Source organism: Mastacembelus armatus, chromosome 5 (genome assembly GCF_900324485.2).
Source record: "Mastacembelus armatus chromosome 5, fMasArm1.2, whole genome shotgun sequence".
Taxonomy (NCBI): domain Eukaryota; kingdom Metazoa; phylum Chordata; class Actinopteri; order Synbranchiformes; family Mastacembelidae; genus Mastacembelus; species Mastacembelus armatus.
In genome coordinates, this window is record NC_046637.1 from 17,781,805 (window position 1) to 17,796,081 (window position 14,277).

The 14,277-nt window shown below is 40.6% G+C and overlaps 1 protein-coding gene across 4 annotated transcripts in view; it reads left to right on the forward strand.

Annotated features, from left to right (window-relative positions):
• Positions 1 to 14,277, forward strand: part of iqsec1b (IQ motif and Sec7 domain ArfGEF 1b) — a 173,308-nt gene that overhangs the window by 152,659 nt on the left and 6,372 nt on the right. For 3 of the 4 annotated variants that reach the window (XM_026306134.2, XM_026306136.2, XM_026306135.2), the window contains 12 exons: positions 3,709 to 3,988; positions 4,988 to 6,249; positions 7,003 to 7,164; positions 8,744 to 8,866; positions 9,847 to 10,013; positions 10,460 to 10,599; positions 11,215 to 11,244; positions 11,419 to 11,544; positions 11,631 to 11,730; positions 12,018 to 12,179; positions 12,305 to 12,481; positions 13,853 to 13,902. In XM_026306134.2, coding sequence (XP_026161919.1) covers positions 3,709 to 3,988; positions 4,988 to 6,249; positions 7,003 to 7,164; positions 8,744 to 8,866; positions 9,847 to 10,013; positions 10,460 to 10,599; positions 11,215 to 11,244; positions 11,419 to 11,544; positions 11,631 to 11,730; positions 12,018 to 12,179; positions 12,305 to 12,481; positions 13,853 to 13,902 — 2,779 coding nt within the window. The remainder of the gene's footprint in view (positions 1 to 3,708; positions 3,989 to 4,987; positions 6,250 to 7,002; positions 7,165 to 8,743; positions 8,867 to 9,846; positions 10,014 to 10,459; positions 10,600 to 11,214; positions 11,245 to 11,418; positions 11,545 to 11,630; positions 11,731 to 12,017; positions 12,180 to 12,304; positions 12,482 to 13,852; positions 13,903 to 14,277) is intronic. The other variant, XM_026306137.2, reaches the window with a different exon arrangement.

Sequence of the window (14,277 nt, forward strand, 5' to 3'; positions counted from 1 at the left end):
ATCTTCCATCTAGACAAATGGATATTTCCAATTAGGCATCCTTTGCTGAAGTAGACATATTACATCCCACCCTTTAGTCTCATTTAAAGACTTTCTCTGTCTGATTAGATTTGTTCCTTTTCAAATTAAAATGCACTGAAGATGCATGGGGAGGAGACGAAAGATGCGGCTCAGTTTTTATAATGAGCATCGAGTATCTTGCTTAGAGAGAGAATTTTTTCTCATTTAAAATGGTATCCCATGACAGAGGATCCTCAGCTTAACTTACTGTGAAAAATCCTCCAAAACAAATGTGTTTCATGACCCTGCAAAATAATTGACTCAATACAAATTCTGATCTCAAGCCTCTTAATTTTGTCAGTGCCTTCCAGTGCTGCTGGAAATGGTTAATTTTTGTCAGGTTCAGGACCAAAGCTACTCCATTAACCTTAGGAGTCTCTGATGTCACTGGCATGATCAAATCACTTTGAGGGTTCATGTCGCAGAGTTAAAATTAATGTTGAGCACTGTGCATCAACTTCTGTTCAAAGTACAGGCTTGAAACCCTATGGTAGTTTTTGTTTGATGTTGATAAACCAAGTAAAAACAGAGACATGATCATTTAAATTTGATATATAAATCATGTATTGCATATATATCACATGTTTTTAAGCAATACATTTTGAGATATTTTTTGATATGCAAGCTGTGTTCAACCTTAGTTTTGTTGACCATGTTAGTTTCAAAAAACACATAATTTCTCAAATATGATTTTACGTGTTTTGGATGCAATATATTGGTATATCAAAGTGAGAATATAATTATCAGCTCATATTGGCAAAACAAAAAAAGACTGGTATGGTAAACATTTTGTGATGTGGTATCAGAATGGCAAAAACAGCTTCACCCTCTGATGCACCTTCAAAAAAGTCAATGGGAATGTTAATGTCCCTTCGACACAAAAATGTGCTTGGGTGCATCAGAGTGGCTATGATCAATATTTTTGGGTAATTATTTATCTTTTTATGAGGTGAGAAAATCAATATCAACCTCACATCTGTGAGTTAAATCCTGAGATGGATGTGATGAGCGGCAGCCATTTTGTCAAGAAATAGTTCCAGTATGTAAAGCCAACTGTTTTTCAAATTGTTGTTTTGGGCATTTTTGCTTTTATTTGACAACAAATTTCAGAGGGGACAGAGGCAAAGAGAGGGGGGAGAACTGTGACGTGGGTCTGTGACTGGACCCGAATCTCTAACATTGCAAATTGGAGCAAATGTAAAGCTTCTACATTGTTTAGTAGTTCAGCAAAGATTTTGAAGTGCCACCAACATGAGCTCATGCTCATGAGAACATGAGTTGAATTGATGCTGACAAACTGAACAAAAGTCAGGACCATTTAGGCCTATTAGTTAAGCTTCTGAAAACTTATAAACTTAAGTTCAGTGTCAAAAACTCATTATATCAAGTGTAGTTTAAGAGATAATATAAGTCTATATAACCTAATGGGGCTGTCTGTTTTTACAGTGCAGCACCCTACAAACAGTACCAATTTTCACATGTAACTTCAGGAAAAGAATGAAAAAATATATTCCCCAAAATATTAAACTATTCCTTAAAAAAGCTTTGTGTTAAAAGCACCTGTTGTGCCTATCCTGTAATAATTCACAGACGTCTTAGAGTCCTTGTATACTGTTTTAAACTTTTAAACAAATGCTGTTGTTTTGCTTGCCTGGGAGCCTGAAAGTCAAAAGTTTGGCTACCACAGATTTAGACTACTCCACTTTTTCCCTGTACCAATGTAACCAAAACAAAGCACTTGTCCCAGGCAGAGTATGTGTATTTCTCTGCTAAAATCTCGTTTGAACTGGACCCAGTATTTTCACAGGACCCACTGTCTTCTTCTAGCATATCACATTAGTCATCTCAGGACCCTTGATGTTTGTCTTATAGTGGGACCACAGGTGAACTGCAGCTTAGAAACACTGGCCTAGATAATGGTCTCTCAAATTCTCTCATTCCCACCAATCTTTGTATCATTATTTTTCTCACTGAAACTCCACTGTACATGAATGATATCACTGACTATGAGGTGATTTGTACAGTCATAATGACAGACATTATTTATTACTACTCATTTTACTTTCACTGCTTTGAACCCTTTCTAGACATAAAATCTATTTCCCATTATGGGTTTTATTTTAGATTTTATTATCTAGCCTTGACACATCTTTCCGCAGTGATTTGGGATTTGACAAGGTCATGTAGTGAGCTGTCTTTAAAAATGGTTTTCAATTTCATCCATCAGTTGATGACAAACAAACTGCTAAAAAGTTGCTTCACGACTGAAAATCTCACAATTCACTCATGGCAAGATGAAATTCAGGAAATTAGTTGTTTTAAAGCGTCTGGGTCCATAGGGGAGTTACCTCATTTCTGTCCTTGTATGATGAATTGTAGGCATCGTTTCTGCTTTGTGATGGTGATTTTGCAAACTACTGCTGTGTACAACTAATTCATGAGGGATCTAGAGTGTATATTATCATACTAATCGTACAAACCACGTTCCGTGTAGTGTTTGGCATCCGGCTGTAGAGGGCAGTTTTGCAGTATTTTTGCATATATGAATTGTCAGATCCAAGATTTTACTTGACTCATATCCAGGACTAAACATGATTAAAGCTCAGTATATGTGGTTTCAATTTTGCCCTTTCTTTTTCATTGTTCTCCTCTGAGTCATGCAATTATATGCAAGTCATTGAAATACTATTTGAAGTGAACAGTACAACAGAATAAATGTGATAATTGACTGCAGTGATTCTCCCATGATCTCGCATCTCATCTGCAGAGTTATATGCATGACACCCACAGTGGATGTTTTGGGTGTGAAGTGTTGTGTGTAGAAGTAATCTGTACAGTTTAATGAAATATTCACAGCTATCAGTAGGATGTAATTGCTTTGACTGTGCAAAATATGTATTAATTTCTGTTTAATTTCAGATGCCCCTTTTTTCAGCAGTTCCTCTTTCTCTGCCAAGCTGGCTTCCTACGCATTTAATTCAAATGTACAGTATAAAATGCATTTTAAGGCTACTTATATTTGCACCCAGTTGTGTCTTTTAGAAAGACAACAGCTTCACTTCTTAAACTCAAACCTTCAGTAGTGAGATAAAGTTACTTGCTTTTCTTCCCATAAAAATAACTTTAATTTCTCAAAGTGGTAGTTACAGAGCTGTTGCATGCACCCTAGCAGACTGTACTTTACCCTTCTCAGCTGATCACAACAGTCTAAGAGGTGTGGAGGAAGTGAACAGACCTGTGTGATTTAGGTGCTGCAGTGTGGTGTGTCACAGCCTGTTGTTTCTCATTACTACCAGGGATTATCCATTCAACTGTCCAGGTTAGAATTTGTGCTGATTTTGTTTTTGCTAAAGCACTGAGCTGCTGATTAAGGATTAATGATTTCAGTGTTTGTAGAGCTTTTATACTTCACTGGTATGTCTAAGTGAATCATAGCCACTAGTTATAGTCATAGTCACCCTTACTTCTAATCAAAACCGAGTGGTTCAGCCACTTTGGTATTTTCTGCATTACTCTCTCACTCATATTTATACCCCGCCAGCAGTATCAAAGTTCAGTTTTTCCAGAGAACACAGAGCAATGCATGCTCTCAGTCGAATGACTCAGTAGATTAACCCAGTATGCTATGTGCATCTCCTTGTGTTGCAGTGTGGAAGGTGATGCTTCAAGCAGTGAGGTGGGTGCTTCTGTGGACCCCAGCAGTGGCTACAGTTGCATCCCAGTGAGTCACAGCGGTGGGCTGGGCCCCGACCATCTGGACAGCCAGCTATACGGGCACATCTTACTGCCCGGCCACCCACGGCCCCGCCGGCCCAAGCTCCAGCATTCCCAGTCCATCCTCCGCAAGCAGGCAGAGGAAGAGGCCATCAAGCGCTCCCGTTCACTTTCAGAGAGCTATGAGCTCTCATCAGACCTACAGGACAAGCAGGTGAGAGGGGCTATGAGAAGATTGATCTTGTAGTAACAAGTAATGTAATGACCTTTAGGTAATATAATATCAAATGGGGAAAAACAAGTCTTGGCCTTGTTGCCATAAAGCTGTGTCTGCCTGGTAAGGACACTGCTGTTGATAAGCAGTGACAGATGTGGGAAATTGTGGTGAAACTCACTGTCAAAGTCCATGATCCTGTGGGATGTTTAAATCCAGCGTCCTGCTTGGCCCTCACATGGAGCAGGGAAACATGATTGTTGTCATTTCACACTATGAATCAATAGGTGGAAAAGGTGTGTAAAAGGAAGCTAATATAATATAGCCCTGGACACTTTCCTAATTATAGGTATTTCATGTTGGTGTAATGATCTATTTTAGGTTAATATACAGACAAAATGGGTTCCCATCTCAATTCAGCATTATCTATCTTCCCGGGGGGTCTACTTCATTATAATGAACCTTAGGTTCCATTGTTTTTAGGGCCCAGCTACTTCATGCTGTCTAATCCATGTTTCAAATGTAATAGTCCTACTTCTGTAGCAAGGTGACAGTAGGGTTTCTTCCAGTTATTTTGAGATGAAGCATTTATGTGAATCTCAAAATACACATCTTCTGAGCTGCAACATCTTATCCATTGTAGGCTTGAAAAAATTGTAAATACTTGTAATGTTCCTCTTTACAGAAAGAGCAGCCTATTAAACATGGGTTTCAATGAATATCATGTGCTTTAATTCCTTACATCCACCTTTAAAGGCTACAGGAATGTTAGCGTGTAATGCTCAGATATTGAAACTCTCACTTAAACTGTTGTCCTATACATTCAAAATACAGTACCTTCCATTATGTTGGGGTGGGTGGATGAGAGTGATGACTATTACCAGCTGCCCCATTCTAGAGTATATTTCAAATGTTTGATCACCATAGGACTATGAGGCTATTTAGTTTATTGGTGTTTCTGAGATTTTTACAACAAAACCCTTCCTTGTCTTCTTACAGGTGGAGATGCTAGAGCGTAAATATGGTGGGCGTTTCATAACCCGCCATGCAGCTCGTACCATCCAGACAGCCTTCCGCCAATACCAGATGAACAAGAACTTTGAGCGTCTTAGAAGTTCTATGTCTGAGAACCGTATGTCCAGACGAATTGTCCTATCCAATATGAGGATGCAGTTTTCCTTTGAAGGACCTGAAAAAGTCCACAGCTCCTACTTTGAGGGAAAGCAGGTCTCACTAACAGATGATGGCACAAAAATTGGTGCACTCGTGCAGTCAGAACATGGTGGGGAAATGGGTGTGCAAGCCAAAACCCCTACAACACAAAGTGACTTTACAGATGCTATCACAGAATTAGAAGATGCATTCTCCAGGCAGGTCAAATCTCTAGCTGAGTCCATAGATGATGCTTTAAACTGTCGCAGTCTGCATGGTGATGACAGCCAGTCAGAACCAGGGAGAGGCCATCAGGATATGGACAGGGAGGTCAGCTGCCAGGTGAAACCCTCCCACAGTGCCTCAGAACACCGCAAACTGGATGAGATGACAGCCTCTTACAGTGACGTGACTCTTTACATTGATGAAGAGGAATTGTCACCACCCCTGCCTCTGTCTCAGTCTGTAGACCGGCCCTCTAGCACAGAATCAGACTTGCGTCAGCGCTCCCTCAACACTTCCCAGGACTACTGGTCACTGGCTCATAAAGATGAGAAAGGGGACACTGACACTAGCTGTCGCAGTACACCTTCCTTGGAATGCCAAGAGCAGCGCTTGCGGGTAGACCACCTACCCTTGCTGACCATTGAGCCACCCAGCGATAGCTCGGTGGAACTGAGTGATCGTTCTGATCGCAGCTCTTTAAAGAGACAGAATGCCTACGACCGGAGCCTCAGCAACCAGCAGAGCAGCCCCAAACACATCAGTCACAGCCTGCCACCCCGTGGACCTTCCAGAGAAGAAGACACTTCTCGTCATCGGGCACGACAACTTGAGCCCCACCTGGCCCTCAATGGCACTGCAAACAGACAAAGCAAGTCAGAGTCCGATTTCTCTGATGGTGACAACGACAGCATCAACAGCACATCTAACTCCAATGACACCATCAACTGCAGCTCTGAGTCTTCATCTAGAGATAGCCTGCGGGAGCAGACACTTAGCAAGCAAACATACCACAAAGAGACGCGCAACAGCTGGGACTCACCTGCTTTCAGCAATGACATCATCCGCAAGAGGCACTACCGCATTGGCCTAAACCTCTTTAACAAGTATGTATAGTCCCCTACACATGCTCTATTAGCACACAAGTGCCAAACTCCAGTACTCAATGGCTACTGCCCTGCTTGTTTTCCAACTATCCCTGCCCCACCCACTGCTTTTTACCTGGATCAGGGGTATGCAGCCAATCAGAGGCTGCAAGGTCAGGGTTAGTTTGACAACCCTGCATTAGTAAATCAATCAACACACACAATCTGTTAGATTGCCTCTACTTCTTCCCTCAGAAATTGCAGTCACATAATACCTCAACAACCCATGATGGAAAAAGTTATGAAAATTGGATCAGATATCACAGAATGTTTTTGAAGAGTCCAAGATAAAAACTTCAGTATGATAAATATACAGTGATGTTGAATGAGAAACAACCCTCTGCCTGTTCTACTTAAGGTGCAAATGAGCCAGGGAGTCATTCTGCCCCACTTCATCTTCAACTGAGCCTGTGAGATTCCCTTTAATCATAGATGATTGTGGATTTGGTTTCTTTCAGAACCAGTCATTAAGTTCCTTTTAATCATTTGTGATCAACACTGCAGCGAAAAGTAGCTCCCTCCTCCCCACTTTCAACCCTCATCCTATTCCATCACCTCCCTCCCTGTCTCCCTAAAGCCTGTCCCTTATCTGACACACAGTTAACCAGGGGCAGACGTACAGTAGGATAATCACAGATTTGGATTGTGTCCTCACTTGTTCCTTTTTTGTCTCTATCCCTGTCTCTTTCTCTCTACCCTCTCCTGTGCCTCCAGGAAACCAGAAAAAGGCATCCAGTATCTGATAGAGCGAAACTTTGTTCCAGACACTCCAGTGGGTGTGGCCCATTTCCTGCTTCAGAGGAAGGGTTTGAGTAGGCAGATGATTGGCGAGTTCCTGGGTAACAGACAGAAACAGTTCAACCGAGATGTCCTTGAGTGAGTTTGTAGCACTTCATATCTGCTTGTATGTGGATCAGATGGAGGTACACATGGATCACCCTGAAAACATTTCTTTAAACAGACTTTGGATTCTACTTACTATGTCAGTGCACACAATTTTATTTTTTATTTATGTTCCTGCCTCCCAGGAACATAAATATAAATCACCATTTAGTTGCAAATAAGGTTCCCAGTTTGCAATCTACCTTCATTCAGACAGTGGAGTTTCTTAGTACTATATAATGACTCAAGTTACATCCAGATAATAAACAGAAATAGGATCCACTCAGGAAATTGATATACATCATTCAGATAAACATATGGATTCAGTTTATATTACTTAGTCCTTTTAATAAGGAAGGGAAATAAAGATCTTCTATTTTCTAAGTCTAAGTGTTTCTTTGGTTCATTGAAATAGTGCCTCTGCTTTATGCTTTAGACCGGACAGACTTATCTGAATCACACTTGAACACCAGCTCTATCACCAGCTCTATCAGTGCCCATTGAGATTCAATGGAGGATAAGGACAGAAAAAGGTCTTTCAGCATCAGTTTGACAGGCTCCTTGAGAAAATGTCTATAAATCCTGACAAGGTATCAAGGTATCAGAACTGAGTACAGCTGAGTCACAGTCCTCTTTTTATAGGTGAATAAAGTGCTAGAGATCTCTTTTTAGGTGAAACTGTCAAGATCACAATATTTAATTTGAAGTAAAACATATGTATTAAAGCTGCCCAAATCAATAACTGTATATGAATAATGGATTCAATTTATACTTGTAATGTGATAGGGGATTATTTGTCTTGATGAACCCACCTCCACAGTTCTCCTCAGTTCTAAGGAGCTTTCTAGCATATTTCTGCTCTTTGCTTTGGCTTGAGGGTGTGTAAATTTACTGTTTAGTTCAGGCTCGCCGCTCTTATCGACCTTGTTTTCAGTAGCAGTAGGCAGCTGTTTTCAGTAAAACAAAGCTCTGATAAACTCACGATCACAACCTACCCACCACCTACCAACAAGCAGATGAAGCTCTATAATAGCAGTCCTATGATAATAATGCTCATTTAGCAAGCAAGGATCAAGATAAGGACACCAAAAATAGATATGAAAAGAGAGTGACTACAGTTTCATGAAGTGATAATACATCAAATGTGCATGTGTAGTTTAAGCTTGTGGTGTTCTTCAAATGACCAATAGAACTGATTTACATTACTACTTACAGAAAATGTGATCAAGGTACAGACAGTGAAGAAAGGTTGAGTGCTGTTTCACTGGCAGTTAAAATGACCTATTTTTCTCTTCTCTGTGCTGCACTGTCTTAAAAGTGCTTCTACATTACAGAACCTTGTCTCTGTTGATCATAAAATATCTGAGACATGCACCTTTTTCATTAATTTATTATTTAGTGAGGATTGCCATTTGAGTGTATTTTATATTTATCATAAAAATTATTACTAAATGACCTCAAAGAAATAGAGTTCTTACACAATGAGACAAATGTACATAATCAAAAGACATATTCTATATTTTCCTATTCAAACCAACCTTCTTACCACTGCTGACTGTGTGTGTTTCATCAGCTGTGTGGTGGATGAAATGGACTTCTCAAGTATGGAACTGGATGAAGCACTCAGGAAATTCCAGGCTCATATTAGAGTCCAAGGAGAAGCACAGAAGGTTGAGCGGCTGATAGAGGCTTACAGGTGAGAATCTCTCAAAGCTTGGAACACAACACATGACACGGTTTCATCATCTCCCCAAACCAGCTTAGACTGAATGATGGCCAAACTAAAGGAGTTTAAGGAGAAAATGTGCAATAATAGAGTGTTAGACCAAATTAGACCAAGTGGTTATGTGGCAGAATGATCATTATGGGTTAAGTTGTCATGTCTAGCATTTACCACAGCATGTATTTAAACAGGTAACACAAGCTAACTAAAAAAAAAACTGTATCCTCTAAAATAGAGGTGATGCCAAAAAGCCATAGTTATACTGCAACACTCTCAGGAGAGGTCAGAAGAGCATTACTAAGCCATTTAAACACAGGCTTTTTTTTTTTTTTAGCCAGATCATTGCGGAAAATAATTTAGAGAAAATATGTTCAAAAAGTTGGTACAAACCTCCCTCAGGACTGATGGATGTTGCTTGTTCATCAGTATTTTTTCTCCAAACCTCTAGTAGAAAGGTGCCCTCAATTTCCACATAGAAATCACTTTGATCAGCATCGAGCAAGGGCGTTTCAGCCTCAGTACACACCATAGTCATTGTTACACTGGGGAGATAATGAGAAGTGATCATCTGGTGCCTGCCTGCAGCCCAGTTCAGATATGATCATGAGCTCACTTTATGGTGACTCAGAAAGCTGTTAAATGGTCTGTCTGATGGAAGCAGGTTGTATTGACAGTCGTCACTTGCTCATTGTTCTTTTGCCCTGAGGCTATAAAACATTATTTAACTGCATATGATTACAGCTCAGATAATAGAGCTCTTAATATTAATATCAATATCAACATTAATATCCCTACCCAGAGGTTAATGTAGCAGTTTGTCATAAAGAGAAGATGTCATACTGAAGCTTTTTTGAACCAATAAGTCAAATCCAACACCAAGGAAACGTATTTCGATTTGGTAGTAAAAATAAATTCAGTTGAGTGCAGCTTCTGTGGCCAATATCTTTTTTCAGCCAACGCTATTGCATCTGCAACCCTGGCGTGGTGCGACAGTTCAGGAACCCCGATACCATCTTCATCCTGGCCTTCGCCATCATCCTTCTCAACACAGACATGTACAGCCCCAATGTGAAGCCTGAGAGGAAGATGAAGCTGGAAGACTTTGTTAAGAATCTTCGAGGTACTTCGATTCACCACGTCCAGCAAAATCCAATATTCTGCTGAGATATCACTGTTTTGTGCATGCATTTGCCTTGATTAATGTCTGTGTCAATAAGGTATTTTTCGTAAGTCATGTTCAAGTAATCTTTGCAGTTGAGGCAGCACACTTTTTAGTTGCCCTCAACAGATTTTGACAGTATTAAGGGAGGCTTTGTGGCATGGCTAGCTCATTTCTCTGCCTGTTGGAGTGTGAGTAATTAAAGTACAGTATTGAGTGGAGGAGAAATATTCATCCTCAGAGAACTCTGAAGGTCATTTCTGTCTGTACTTGGAGAAATATGTGCAGCATAGCGGTTTGTAAGTAAAATCAGGGGTTCATCAACACATAAATGTGTGAATTAATCATCAAGCCCTCTCCCTCATCAATCCCTTTTTTCTTTCTCTTTTCCTCTCATCCTCAAACAGGGGTCGATGATGGGGAGGACATCCCTCGAGAGATGCTGGTAGGGATATATGAGAGGATTCGCAAGAGGGAGCTTAAAACTAATGAAGACCATGTATCTCAGGTTCAGAAAGTGGAAAAACTCATTGTTGGAAAGAAGCCGGTAAGTTTGAGCTTGCCCTTGGGCTGCTGCTTGTAAAGTGTGAACACTTTTATCTACCCTTCCATTCAAAACCTGAATGTAGCTGGCATATGCAGAACCAAATTACCCAGTGTACCTCTGAGCTGTCATAGAGCTTATTCATCACCAGCACTCTAAAAAAAAGAAATGAAAGACCATTCTTTACCTGAAAATACTTTCTTCACCCCGTGACATGAGTTCTTCACTGCCTGAAACCTTTGTGATGAATAAATATAATGTCTTTTGCCCTAAACACCAGCCAAGAAAAGCGTCATCTGACAAACTCTAAAATAATAAGATAAACAGTGTCACAACAAACAATCTTAAGCATGTTCAGTTCAAAAACACCTTTCTCTTCACTGCACTGATTTCCTTTTGATCAAATGAGCTCAGTTTTAGTGACACAAATCAGCAGAACTCCATGGGTTCTTAAATATCTCCTAATTATAAAGGTTGAAATCAACCTGAAACAACATATGAAAAGATGTTTTGTGAAGGACACTTGGTCCACTTGTTGGCCATAAAGTGAATTTAAAAGTCCCTATATGCTTGCTAATACCTGTAAAACAATTCTTTTATGTATTGCTTACTCCACAGATTGGGTCTTTACATCATGGTCTGGGCTGTGTAAGTATTAATCTTTCTTCCATCTACCTCTTAAGGTTGGATGGAAATATTTGGTAAATATTTCTTTATGAAACAGATGTTAACACTGTTACATTTTTATTTTCCTAAGCCTGAACATTGACCTATGTAAGGCAATAGGAGACCAACTCAGAAATGATGCTGTATTTTGTGCAGGTACTGTCCCTACCCCATCGAAGACTGGTCTGTTACTGCAGACTTTTTGAAGTGCCCGACCCCAACAAGCCACAAAAGCTGGGCCTGCACCAAAGAGAGATTTTCCTCTTTAATGATCTGCTAGTGGTATGACAGACATTATTCCTCTAGCATGCTGCGAACACACACTGCAAGAGTCCAAACCACATTTAATAAAATTTGTTTTTTCATAGGTTACCAAAATTTTCCAAAAGAAAAAGAACTCTGTGACCTACAGCTTTCGACAGTCCTTCTCACTTTATGGCATGCAAGTGCTGCTCTTTGAGAATCAGTGTAAGTACCATGGAGACATCCGTGTAAGCTTTTATCTAAAGGTGCTGGTATCTTTTAAAAAACACTACATTGTGTCATCGTAACACATTTATACCTTTTTGTTTCAAAAATGCAGAGGGATGGAAAGAGAAGTTTCAGAGACTGTCAAACAATCTGACAAGCAATTTCTTGGAAGTTTACTTATATGTCAATGGCAGCTTAAGTCTAACAACTGTAATTGCCATAGACCTCTATAGTGATCTGTGTATTTTGTGTGGACAGGGGTTAAAGTGTTGATGTCATTACAGATTATCCAAATGGAGTCCGCTTGACCTCGGCCATTCCTGGGGCTGACATTAAAGTCCTCATTAACTTCAATGCACCCAATCCTCAGGACCGCAAAAAGTTTACTGATGATTTACGAGAATCGATTGCTGAAGTCCAAGAGATGGAGAAGTACAGGATTGAATGTAAGCCAAAGTTTTCTTTTTTTGTGAATGTTTAGCAGTTCTTAATATGAACTGACTCATTCACTTCCATGCAAATGTTACATGTGCAAGTCCGGATCACTGTCAACTTTGCTTCTTTTGTATAGCTGAGCTAGAGAAACAGAAAGGGGTGGTAAGGCCCAGCATGTCCCAGAGCTCAGGACTAAAGAAGGAAACAGGAAACGGCAACTTGGGCCGAGCAAGCCTCGATGACAGCTATGCCATTGGAGAAGGTTTGAAGAGGAGTGCCCTCAGCAGCTCCCTACGTGACCTATCAGATGCAGGTAAAATCAGGGGTTCTTATTTGTGCTAGACAAAGAGTGCATACCTGAGCTGAATGCTTCCATGATACTGTTCACTCCCATGAGACATTCATTTACTTGGAAACCTGGAAGAAGCTGAGTTCCTGTTCCTGACTTGTAGTTTGTGTGGTAGCCACTCAACTGACCTGCCAATGCAGAGTCACTGAGCCATGAAGCCAATAAAGCAAGCAGACAGAGATGGGTGCGCTTGTTAATGGACACAGGAGCAGACAGAGATGGGTGCGCTTGTTAATGGGCACAGGTGTAGTTTAATTTGCTAGAGGCTGTCAACTAATAATCCTATATCAACAGCAGGGGAGGAGGCAACGCAATGTAGGTCACTGCGATCAATTTGAGCGTCTTAGTGGTAAGAGGAATTAATGCTGTGCAGCTGATTTAGGCAGGGTGTAGAGAGTTGCCTCCATGCTGCAGAGCTTCTCCACACAAACACACTCAATGACCTCAGAACTGGGCTCAGTGTAGCAAAGCCACATGGAAGAATGACTCGAGTGATGAACTGTTTGTTTCTAACCAGTGCTTTTAGAGTTTTTTGAAGCAGACACAACACCTTTTAGTGGTGCCTTTGTACAGCCCAATCAATACCAGGCTTTTGGGGTCCGTATTTTCTCCCAGAGTTGTTTAAGGATCATGCAGCATCCCTAAAATTAAATGTACAAGGTTTGCAGTTGATTCTGGTTTGTGTTCTACTCAGCCTGTGCAAACAGCAGAAGTGTGTATCCTGTGGCTCTGCATTAAATCTGTGAAGTCTAAAAAAAAATAACCACGCTGACATTATAGTGATGTCATCAGTGTAATCTCACCTTGGTGTTAGAGACTAGCAGTAAGGAGTTTGAAAGATGTGGTTACAAATGACATCTGATGAAAAATGTTTTTGGTTACATAATGGGAAATAAAAGACTATGGTGAGAGACATGCTCAGGAATAATACTTATGATTTTCTGGACTCTGCTGCTTTGGTTTCAACAATTCTTGCATTCTTCAGTCGCTCTCATTTGAATCTTACAACTTGAAGCTAAATTGCTGAGGTATCTCTTGCAGATTAGACTTTTTCTGCTCTGTCTTTCTGGGTCTCAAGTTGCCATGTAGACACGTAAAGAAATCCAAGTGATCACTAGCTTTGTATTGGAGTTGTAGCAGCTACTTTTTTTCCCTTTAATTTAGTCCTTATTCGCCTCCCTCTGCCATACTGATAGTCTGTTGCTATGTAGCTAGTCATGTGCCGCCTTTGTCACCTTAGGGTCCTAGCGTCCTCCCATACTAGACAAAGTGATATATGCACCTTTACAGGTCAACCAGGCATGTCTAATCTGTCATGTTAAATGTTCTGGGCAGGCAAGCGTGGGAGACGCAGCAGTGCAGGATCACTAGACAGCAATATGGAAGTAAGTAGGACGCAGCTGATGCTGAGCTGTCCTCTGACTTTATGTTGTTACTCTGAACATGCTGTTTCAGTGCTTCGTTTGGTTTCCTTTTATGTTTTGGTTTTTGTTGTGAGCACTTTGGACAATGCATGCACCGTGTTGAAAGGGAATGAGCTGCAGTGGCTAACATGTTAAAACTTCATGTACACAGCATGTCATGTCTAATAATAGTCCTGACTTATATTAGGGCTGCTCTGTTTGATGTTAAAGTCTCACCTTCGAGTCATCCTCTCTGGTATAGGGACTTATATTTTTAGACATTTCCTGAATTTGGGCCTTTTTTGTTCACCCTGGCTGCACTTTTCAGTACCGGCTACTGCATGCTCACACAGCTTG